The sequence below is a fragment of the Elephantulus edwardii genome, unplaced genomic scaffold (assembly GCF_000299155.1).
Source record: "Elephantulus edwardii isolate Elephantulus edwardi_28Jun2011 unplaced genomic scaffold, EleEdw1.0 scaffold00113, whole genome shotgun sequence".
Taxonomy (NCBI): domain Eukaryota; kingdom Metazoa; phylum Chordata; class Mammalia; order Macroscelidea; family Macroscelididae; genus Elephantulus; species Elephantulus edwardii.
This window is the reverse complement of record NW_006399863.1, coordinates 11163269-11175151: the sequence shown is the minus strand read 5'-3', so window position 1 is coordinate 11175151 and position 11883 is coordinate 11163269. Positions and strand designations below refer to the sequence as shown.

Here is an 11883-nt window from a genome sequence, read left to right as displayed (position 1 = left end):
ATACGTATTTCATAGTTTTATAATAACATATGTGTGTATATAAATTTGTGTCAAAAGAAATAAAACAACTCAAGAGAGAAATTAGTCATTCATTTAAGACATGAAACTGATAAATTTTACTTGCTCGTGGGTGTCTGTCTTCTAATTATTTCTATTGAACATGGAAACATGTTCTGTAACATGGAAAATGTATTGATAAAACACATTCTGTAACATGGAAAATATTTTGAAAAAATGTAGTGTTAATAACTATACTATAGTGTATTTCTAGTTTATTTTTATACTGAAAGATAAGGTAATTCCACAGAGGAGGCCAATTTCAGAGAAAATATATGTCAGTAGTTGTTAGGATATATGACTATCATCATTGTCATCATGATTTCAGTACCATAATTACTTCATTAATTGATAATCTCTAATAAGCCAAAGTTCAATTTCAGGGTATTTAAGAGGTTGATAAACATAACACTATGTACTAGAAAGAGAGAAGAATTTTAAGGAAAAAAAACTTGTTTTCATGACACTTAGTTTCTGAGTTACTTTCAGTGTCTGAGCAAGTAACTTACTATCCATTAAAGAAAGCCTTTTAAGACTGAACTATTAAACATTTTTGTAAGCTGTTGTCCCTATGTGCCATCGAGTCGCTTGCAACTCATAGCGATCCTAGGTACAAGAACACTAAACACTATTCTATCCTGTACCAACCTCACTGTCTCAAACACACTCATTCCCACCACTCCACTCACAGAATTGATCCATCTCATCTAGGGTCTTTCTCTCCTGTTCTGTCCCTTTACTCTCCCAAACATGATGTCCCTCTCTAAGGACCAGTCCTTCCTTGCAACATGCCCGAAGTTTGTCAGATGAATCTTCAGAATCCTTGTCTCCAAGGAACATTCTGGCTTCATCCTCTCCAGGACAAACCTGTTTGTTCTCCTAGCAGTCCATGATATAGTCAACACTCTTCTCCAGCACCACAACGCAAAGACATCAATTCTATTTCTGTCATCCCTATTCACTGTCCAATTATCTGATGCATAGCATGTAATTGCAAAGAATATAGCCTGGATCAGGTGCACCTTAGTCTCCAGCCTGACATCATTTCTCTTCAGTACTCTTGAGAGGTCCCACTCAGCTGACTTACCCAGTGCAATTCATCTCCTGATTTCCTGGCTGCTGTTACCAAGAGTGTTGACTGTGGAGCCAAGTAAACTAAAACTGTTAAGTATCTCAATCTCTTCACCAACCATACTGATACTGCCTAAAGTGTCATAAACTATTAAAAAGGAAGAAAAATTAATCAAAGTGATCAATGAAAGTTCATGTTGGCAAACATAAACATAGAGTAGTAGATTTATCCTTCCAAAGGAGTCACCATTTTATTATATATTTTGTGTGTGTGTGTGTTTAGAGAAGAACAGACCCTTAAGCTATAATTTTATGGAAGAGATTTCCCTTGACGGCTTGTTGCATGGCATGAATCACATCCTTGTTCCTCAGGCTGTAGATTAGTGGGTTCAGCATTGGACTCAAAAAAGCATAAAACACTGCAATAACTTTGGACTCCTCTACGGACTTCTCAGATGGGGGACGTAGATACATGCAGAAGAGAGTTCCATAAAATATGGTAACTGTCGTCAGGTGGGAACCACAGGTAGAGAAGGCTTTGTGCCTGCCTTCAGCAGAACGCATCTTCAGGATGGTTGCAAAAATGAAAAGGTAGGACAGGAGAATAATGAAGAGAGAGCTTGAGAGAGTAAAACCAGCAACTATAAACATAGCCATCTTTTTAACATAGGTGTCAGAGCAGGCCAACATTATAAGGGGAGGGTCAGCACAATAAAAATGGTTGATTTCAGGGGAGCCACAGAAAGATAACTGAAAAGTCAAAACCGCCTGAGAGAGCCCATTCAGGAAGCCGTAAGTATAAGGGACTGTGACTAGGGTGACGCAAACACTCTTGGACATCCTGGTTGTGTAATGCAGAGGGCTGCAAATGGCAACATAGCGATCCAATGCCATTGAAGCAAGGATGTAGAACTCTGTGATCACCAGAGCAATGAAGAGAAGGCACTGTGTGAAGCACCCAGCGTAGGAGATGGCCTTTTGGTCCGAGAGGAAGTTGTACAGCATGTTGGGAGTAATATTGGAGGAATAGCAAATGTCAACAAAAGAAAGGTGGCCAAGGAAGAAATACATGGGAGTTTGCAGACGAGCATTGGTCCTGATCAACAAGATCATGCACAGATTCCCCACCATCGTGACGAGATAGATCACCAGAAACACCACAAACAGGATCTTCTCCAGCACTGGGTCGTCTGTGAGGCCCAAGAGAATGAATCTGGTCACTGTGCTGTGGTTTAGGGAGAGCATTTTCCCATCTTTTACAAACTGAAAATGTCAAGAAATGTGAGGATTTCGAACTGATTTTGAGCTTGTATTTATAGCATTTATTTTATCATTCAGTCATTGATACTTTCAACATGGGGATAATTATGCTTATGATATGCTTATTTATAAAGAATCATAAGAGTGTCTACTTGAATAATTCAGAACCAACCCTCAATAACAAATACCTGTGGTATCTTTACTTCTGCCTCTTTTCTTTATCCATATGAAAATCTTTTTGTCTCTCTGTCTCTTTCTCACATACACACACAATCATATACACAGACACGTCAACACAATTACTTGAAAGAGTATGCATATTCATACATAAATATATGCATTCTTAAGGGAACCATATATTTGGTACTTGCCACCAACATCTTGAGTAAAAAAAAAAAAATACAGCTCATAATCATCATTGAAGCCAGTTGGAGTTCTCTGGTCACCTTTTACCTGATATCCTAATATTTTTAGATACAATGTAAATGTTCATAATTCTCTAATAAATTTCATCCTGATTAGATTAGTGGCATTTATATCTTGATATGTAGCTGAGAAGGTACAGAATCAAGAATTTCTTCTCTACTTAAAAGTATATCCCATTTATTTTTTACACTGCAGAGTTTAGTTTTGTATGTTCTGGAAATGAGGTTACAGAAGTGAAAAAGTATTTACCCTTGTGAAACATGTATTTAGAGAGAGAGAGAGATGAAAGATAGATATGTAACAGCTAGTATTTTTCATGTAGAAACAAGCGATCTGATGAAAAAGGAAGGATAATAAGGAACATAATATAATTTAATGATATGATATACTAAACTCTAATATAATATAATATCTAATACAATATAATAATATCTAATATAATATAATAATATATCATATCATATCATGCATTTAAATAGCTATTTGGAAATAACTCTTAAAGAGACTGAAGACAAGCCAAGGAAAAATTAGTTAAAATATATGGATTTTTGCCACTTTTTAAGTACCACTAATATACTCTTGGAAATGTTGGAAAGCATAAATATGGTTTAAATATGGTCCAGGTTTCCAGGTCTAGGTAATCTCTTATCATTCGTCATGAAAATAACTTTTGTCTTCATTACTCTTCGGAACTGTACCCTATATTCTTGTCCTTCAGTTTTCACATAATGTTTTGTATGCAATATCTGATTTTTAATTATGAATATAATATTATTACTATGTGCTTTAAAATCAAGCAAAAATAAAAATACTCATTTTTGTAATATGAAAGTGTATCTATCCATCACCTACCTGTAAAGGCTAATTTACCATATTCTGTCAGAACAAGGTAAGAAGATTTATACTGCCTTCCTGAAGCATAGTCCCTGAAGTATTTAAAAATATTTTTAAGAAAGCAATTTCATAGTCTTTTTTCCTCAAGAGTATACACTTAATTTGAGGATTTGAAGAGGTAGAAAATCACTGGAGGGCAAAATCTCTATGTAAAAGTTCATATCATACTTGATAATTGAGTGCAGAATATTTTTTAGAACAGGTAGTGTAATTAGTCACCAATTTCAATAATACATAAATAGTAAACCATAATTACATTAATTCTGTATTTTGGGATAGTAATGAGAAGAGGATTCCCAACAGAAAATTTCAGGTTTTCTCTAGAAACACATTCAAAAGATAGAGCACATCCAGGTCATCAAAAGATAGTGAAGGGTGGGGCGGTAGAGCTGGTGAGAAATTTGAAAAGTTGGAAATGGTCAATGTGAATATCAAGAAAGTAGTACCGCAATCAGAAAGTATGGGTGCTGGTCATTGTTGAGGATACTTTTCTCAAAGGCTATTATGGATGTATTCTAATTGAACTCCACTCTGCAGAGTTAACCTTATCAACATCTTTTGATTCAATGTCAAGATGAGAGAATCCTTTAGTAAATGTATGATTATGAAATTGATAACAAGAAAAAGGTTGGAAGAAAAAAATTGAACGTTTGGTCCTGTATGCATTGTAATATAAATGAAAGCTCTCTAGCTTTTCATTATGTCCATTTTATTACACCAATTCTATATATTCCAGCACACTATACTCCTGGGTTAATATAACTAAATAACTAAAAATAGTCTAATTAATTAAACAGGAAAGGAGTTCCTTATTTTGGAAGATCTCTAAATAATGCTGTATAGTAAGTAATCAGGTAAAAGAATGAACTTTTCTGTGCTAATATAATCAAATGAATAAAATATAGCCTAATTACAACCAGAGAGGAGTTCTTAATTTTGGAAGCTCTCTAAATGATCCAATATAGTGAGTAATCAAGCAAAAGCATTAAGTTGAATAAGGATATAAAAAGAGAAATTGTTGGCAACTTATGAGATTGGAACTGCATGGTTCAAAATTGGGAAGGGCGTACGCCAGGGATGCATCCTATCTCCATACCTTTTCAAGCTATATGCAGAACAGATTATCCGGGAGGCTGGGCTCTATGAGGAGAAATGTGGGGTCAGGATTGGTGGATGATTTATCAACAATCTGCGTTATGCGGATGACACAACGCTGCTTGCTGAAACTGAGGACGACCTGAAGCGCCTGCTGCAGAGTGTCAAGGACTGCAGCCTACAATATGGATTGAGGCTCAATGTCAAAAAGACAAAGAATCTCACCACTGGACCAATTGGCAGCATCAGGATGGATGGTGAAGAAATTGAGATTGTACACAGCTTTAGTTTGCTTGGCTCCATAGTCAACAGTCTTGGCACCAGCAGCCAGGAAATTAAAAGGTGAATTGCCATGGGAAAGTCTGCTGTTAGGGACCTCTCCAAAGTGCTGAAGAGCAGTGGTGTCTCTCTGGAGACTAAGGTGCGTCTAATACAGGCCATGGTCTTCGCAATCACCTGTTATGCATCAGAGAGTTGGACAATGACCAAGGAGGATAGAAGGAGAATTGATGCCTTTGAGCTGTGGTGCTGGAGAAGAGTATTGAGAATACCATGGACTGCTAGGAAAACAAATAGATTTGTCCTAGAGAGGGTTAAACCAGGTGGCTCCTTGGAGGCAAGGATTCTGAGGCTCCGTCTAACTTACTTTGGATATGTAGTGAGGAGAGACCGGTCCTTAGAGGGGGACATCATGCTTGGGAGGGTGGAGGGATGGCGCAGGAGAGGAAGGCCCTCTATGAGGTGGATTGATTCAGTGACTGGGATAATTTCGATGGGAGTGTCAGAGACAGTGCGATTGGCACAGGACAGAGCGGAGTTTAGGGCTGTTGTACATAGGGTCGCTATGAGTCGCAGGAGACTCGACGGCACATAACAACAACAACAACATTTCTCACATTAAAGTGGAAAAAATTTTATTTCTGTGTTTGTTTTTATCCTGATTTCTTGCACTAACAAAAGTAATGAGAAATGTAAAATATCAAGCGTTACTGTACAAACATTTCTTTAAAAAGGATTTTATTATTATTTGAGTTAAGGCTTATGGGACAATTTTTCCAGTCAACAATTGATGCACATTATGCTTCATGAGGAGGAACCAGTCCTTGGAAAAGGACATCATGGTTGGAATGACGGAGAGTCGGTAAAAGAAGACTCTGTGTAAGATGCGTTGGCATGGTGACTGTATCACTGGGCTCAGATATGTCAGAGACAATGAGGATGGCACAGGATAGGTCAAGGCTCAGATCCATTGTTCATAGGGTTGCTATGAATCACACTTGACATGAAGGCACTGCACTGCAATCCCAAAGGTTCGTGGTTCAAATCCACCAGCTGTTCTGCAGGAGAAGGATGAGCAAGCTCCTCCTGTGTAATTAACTACCTCTGAAAACCTGCTGGGGGGTCAGTTCTGACTAGATGGTCCACAACAACATCATCATCATCAACCATAGGTCATGAAGTTGATTACAGTTCTCATATTGTAATAGCTTTCTTCCATCTGCCTTCCCATGTGACTCATTTACATCTATACTTTGTCTTATCCTGTGCTGCTTCTGAAATTTAGATCTAGGAAAATATTTTTATCTTTTATCATTCATTGTTATTAAAATTCATCACTCCATATTGTTATTGATGACTTTAAAGGACCCTCTATGAGATGGATTGATTCAGTGACTGGGCTAATTGGGATGGTTGTGTCAGAGGCAGTTCGATTGGCACAGAACAGAGCAGGGTTTAGGGCTGTAGTACAAAGGGTTGCTATGAGTCGCAAATGACTCGACGGCACATAACAGCAACAATTGTTTGATTAGACATTGAGTCATGGAGGTGATCTCAGTTCTAGGTCTGGAGTCTTGGTGACTTCAAAAGTCTGAATCAGACCTGTAATACTGGTCTTTTTATAATTTTGACTTTTATTCTCTATTTTGTATCCCATTCTCTCCAAGGTCTTTTATTATGATGCCACTCAGGGAAGTCATCTAGTTTCCGTCAGTTCTTCTAGTCACAGTCATATAAACAGGGATTTGAGCTGATTAATCCCTTTGTCCAATGGTCTTTGATTTTCTTCACTGTTCCCTTTCAGAACAGGGGAAAACCAATAATTGTGCCTTCTATGGCCATTTGCAAGGTTTAAGACTCCCAGTTAGTACTCATCAAATTATATTGAGTCAGGTTGTCTTTTCAGACTATATATGCCAATTTAACTTGATGGCCTCCTGAACATAATATGAATGCCGAAAGAATCAACAAATCTGGGATGGACAAAGAGCAACTAGAATGTTTCTTAGAAGCAAAATATGTCTTTCTTACTTTGAACGTGTTGTCAGGAGATAGCAGTCTTTGAAAGGATACGTGTTTGGAAAGTTGGAGGGTCAGAAAAGGAGTGCAAAGCTCTTGGTGAAATGGATATACTGTGAATCTAACAATGGGCTTCAGCACAAAGGAGATTGTGACGATGAAGCATGATTGGGCACAGCGTCTGTCTTTCATGCGTAGGATGACAATGAATCAGAGTTAACTCAATGGCACCTAAAATCAACTACAAAAATGATTAGTGAGCCTTTCTTCATGTGTTAGCTGGTCACCTGAAAGTCCTCTTTTCAAATGTTTGTCCATGCCCTCAGTCCGTTCTTTTAATGGATCGTTGCAATGTTGCTATTGTTGGTAAATTTTCTATTAATTTTTTAAAAATTGTTCTTTGTCATATATGTTATTGCCAAATATTTTTCACAATGTGCAGTACTGCTTTTAATTGTTTTGGTGCTGTTAAGTTTTTGGTTTGTTTCATCTTTCTTTTATATTGGTTTGCATACAAAATTTGTACCTAATGTGTTTCACACTTGTTTCATTTACACTGTGCGTCATACAATCATTCCCATATGTTGTTTTATCAACTAATTCAATGGGAATTAAGTTTCTAAAACACAATGGTGAACTGTCTGATACACTTTTGTACTTACTGTTAAACTAGCTTAGCCACTTTAGCATGTTTTCTGTTATATGTGATGGTTTATTTATGCTATAAATTAGGTTTTGTAAACAGGCAGTTCTTTTTCTCTTTGATGATTTTTATAATTACAGGCTTTATATTGAGATATTATTTTTAAATTGTTTCTGGAGCTCTGCTGGCCTAGTGGCAAGATGTTGATCTGCAATCCTGAAGGCAAATGGTTCAAATCCACCAGTTTCTCCACAGGAGAAAGAAGAGCAGTTTTCTCCCATGCAATTAACTGGCTCTGAAAACCTGCTGGAGGGTCAGCCATAGGTCACTTTCACCCCAAGAGTACACAACAACAATGTGACATCTAGATCTTTTTTCTCCTCATTTTTTTTAAAAACCTCCATTTTGGCAGCACTGTTTATGAAATAGCCCATCTGTGCTCCACTTACTGGATTTCAGACTTTTGTAAAGAATCAGCACTCTAACTCTGTACATGAATAGATTTACTTCTGGGCCCTCAATTTTGTCCCTTTATATTCTACACCTGTCATTGCACTAGTACCAGGCTGTTTTGACTACCATGACTGCATAGAATGTTTTTAAATATAAACGACTTTATATTTCCTCTTCTTCAGTAATACTTTGCTCATCTGAGGTCTCTTCCCTTTGCATACAAAGTTAGTGAACTTTTTTGTACGCCTCTCCAAAGAATATTTGAGGCATATTTTCGTGTGTCAGAGCTGACTCAACAGCCTATGTTGTTGTTGTTATGTGTCATCGAGTCGCTTGCGACTCATAGCGACCCTATGTACAACAGCCCTAAACCCTGCTCTATCCTGTGCCAATCTCACTGCCTCCAATACACCCATCCAAATTACCCCAGTCACTGAATCAATCAACTTCATAGAGGGTCTTCCCCTTCTGCACCATCCCTCCACCCTCCCAAGCATGATGTCCCACTCCAAGGATGTCTCCCTCCTTATAACATGTCCAAAGTATGTAATACAAAGCCTCAGACTCCTTGCCTCCAAGGAGCAGCCTGGTTTAACCCTCTCTAGGATGAATCTGTTTGTTTTCTTGGCAGTCCATGGTATATTCAATACTCTTCTCTAGCATCACAGCTCAAAGGCATCAATTCTCCTTCTATCATCCCTAGTCATTGTCCAACTCTCTGATGCATGACAAGTGATTGCAAAGACCATAGCCTGTACAGCATACAGTAACTACAAAAGAGGACACAAACATGTTTATGGAGATAATATGATTAAGGTGTCAATTCATCCTAAAATGGTCTATATTTTCAGTGCCCTCTCATTAAAAATTTCAGCCGTTTTGTTTGTTCCGTTGTTTTCTCTATTTAAATTTTACAATATTTTCTCAAGATAAAAGTTGGTGTGTTTAGCTGTTGTTGTTGTTGTTGTTGCTGCTGTGTGATGTCAAGTCGGAACCACCTCATAGCTGACCCACCAGTGAGTTTTCAGAGGGAATAAATCATACGGGCGGACATTGCTCATCCTTCTCGGAAGAGCATCTGGTGACTTTGAGATTGCAATGTAGCTTCTTAGCACTAGGCCACAAAGACTCTATGAACAACCGATCTGAACATCACCCTATTCTGCACCATTCTCATCATTTCTGATATGTTTAAGTGCACTGTTACACTCACTATGTCACCATCTGTTTATGTCTTCCTCTTTCTCCAGTTCTCTGCTTTTCTTCAGCCTGATGTTCTGTCCCAAGGACTGCCCCCTACTGACAACATACTCAAAGTACGTAACACAAAGTTTCACAATCTTTGCCTCCAAGAAATACTCTGGCTGTCCTACTATAAGACAGACTTGTTTATTCTTCTGGCACTATGGCATGTTCAGATCTTGGCTCCAAAACTCCAACTTGAAGGCATTGATTCTTTGTCATCCTTATTCATTGTCCAACTTTCAGATGAAGAGACCATGACTTGGCTTATGCATGTCTTCAAAGTAACATCCTTGCTCTTCAGAACTTTGGAGAAGTCCTTGACAGGAGATCTCCCCATTATGTCTTTTTATGTCTTGACTGCTGCTCTTGCGGGTGTTTATTATGGGTCCAAGTAAAATGAAATCATTGACAACTTCAATCTTTTCTCTCACTATAATGATGTGGTCTGTGAGTTTTTATTTTGTTTTGTTGAAATGTAATTTATATAGAAGGTTGTAGTCTTTGATCTCCTACAGCATATGTTTCAAGATGATGACAGGGACACAAGAATAACAGATTATCTCTAACCACAGAGAAAAGAAAGTATTTGAGAAATCAAAAATCCTAACAACTTGGTCAATAAGAATCATCACAAATATAGAAAAATATTGAGAATATAAGAATTAAATTTTATTTTCGTCTCCAAAGTTTAGTCAGAAAACAGTAGTCAAGAAATCAAATAATGGGTTGTACTGAAATGTATCGTACTAGTGAAAAATACTGTAAAATGATTTGTTTTTAAAGTCATAATATGCAAAAGTACCACCTGAGGACTAAAGTGCCATCTACTATAATCATGGTATTTTCCATATCTTTGTTGTTGCTAGGTACCATCCAGTCTCCTATGATATATAGCAACTTCCTGAGTATCAGAGGTGAACCTTGCCCTATCCTTCATCCTTTCATGACCTCTGTCATCCTCAAGCCTATCGTGACAGTCACTGTGTTAATTCATCTCATTGAGAGTAGTTCTTCTCTTCCATCTCCTTTTGAACACTCAAATCTGGCCAATGAACAGGGAAGACTGAAGAAGAATTAAGTGAATTTTAGTTATAGTGTCCTTGAAGAATACAGAATGTTATGGACTGATACAAGAATTGGGGGGAATCTCTCTTGGGAGAATATTCAGAATGCTATTTAGAAGAAAGATTTCTGACATTTCATCTCAGGTATTTCGACCCATCATCCATAGGGACTAACACCTAGAGTAAGATCTCAAGATTGGTAAAATAAAAGGTCATTTAAAAAGGGGAAAACCCTCTATGAGATCGATTTCAACTAAATGCAGCAATGCACTCAGACAAAGCACAAATTCTGAAGATGATGTAAGTGGGGACAGTGGTTCATTCTGCTGCCCATAATGAATTAGACCAACCCATCAATACCTAACCATGTCATATCAAGAATGAACTTAGCATGTCAACTTATGCTCTCTTATCTCTAAAGAGTTTCTGGGGCACCTTTCAATACTTACATTATGATAAACTAAATTCTAAATAGAAGAAAATAAACTAAACAAGTGGAATGAAAAGATTACAAGTCAGTCACTCAGTGTTGCGAATCTGGGATGTAAACATGGCTCTGAGAGTCACAGTAATTCTCAGCGCTAGAAATTTATAGGCTGTTTAGGTAAAATATGGTGCTTTTCCACCAATTATAATCATATATTTCAAATAAGTTTGAGAATTCAATTTGGTGACAGAGCAATCAAATTGATATAATAGTAGCATATCTCTTTCTTCAGAAAAAGAAAAATGTGAAAGATAATGGATATCATTTGAAAGACTAAAAATGATACTGGTACTCAAAACTCAGGTCAGTTGCACAGGGTATTCTACTGACATCACGACCTGATGCAATTCATTTCTAGGATTATCTTTGGATCATTTTCTTCTTTTTCCCTTTCACACGCCCCAAAATCAAATAAATATGTAGACAAATAAGTGCACATCTCTGAAATGAAAATATTGTGTGTTGTGGTTATTCAGTTCATTCAAGATGCATATTCAACATGAGTAGATATTCATATATATTAAGTCTTTTTAGTCTTCATTATTCATTATACAACTTTGACATATATGCTCAATTTAAACAAAATTTGGGGTCACTGTGTGTAGAATAAGGCTGACATCAGAGAGGGGGTAAGACTGGGAAAAACTGGATAAATTATGTATCAGCATTGAAGCTGATAAGGGAGAGAACAGTTTGAAAGGAATATATTTTAGTGCATTATGATTATCATAAGAGTTTGGAATGAGGGTTGCAGAGGGGAGTATACTCAGAGTTGGGGTGGGTGTTGCAGGGAGATTGTATACCAATGAAGGAGTTTTTCTTTTGCTTTTCAAGAAGAGCGAACTGCATGTTGGGGTGTGGTGGGCAGGGAGACAAGTGCAACAACGAAT

At 37.4% G+C, this 11883-nt stretch overlaps 1 protein-coding gene across 1 annotated transcript; it reads right to left on the bottom strand.

Annotated features, from left to right (window-relative positions):
• Positions 1-1425: 1425 nt before the first annotated feature.
• On the bottom strand, positions 1426-2373 carry LOC102865023 (olfactory receptor 5M10-like). Its single transcript, XM_006892318.1, has one exon. It carries the CDS (start codon positions 2371-2373, stop codon positions 1426-1428), a length of 948 nt encoding a protein of 315 aa, XP_006892380.1.
• Between the last annotated feature and the right edge of the window lie 9510 nt (positions 2374-11883).

Bases quoted from the DNA above. Each gene is read 5' to 3' on its own strand.
- LOC102865023 (XM_006892318.1), bottom strand. From the start codon at position 2,373: ATGCTCTCCCTAAACCACAGCACAGTGACCAGATTCATTCTCTTGGGC.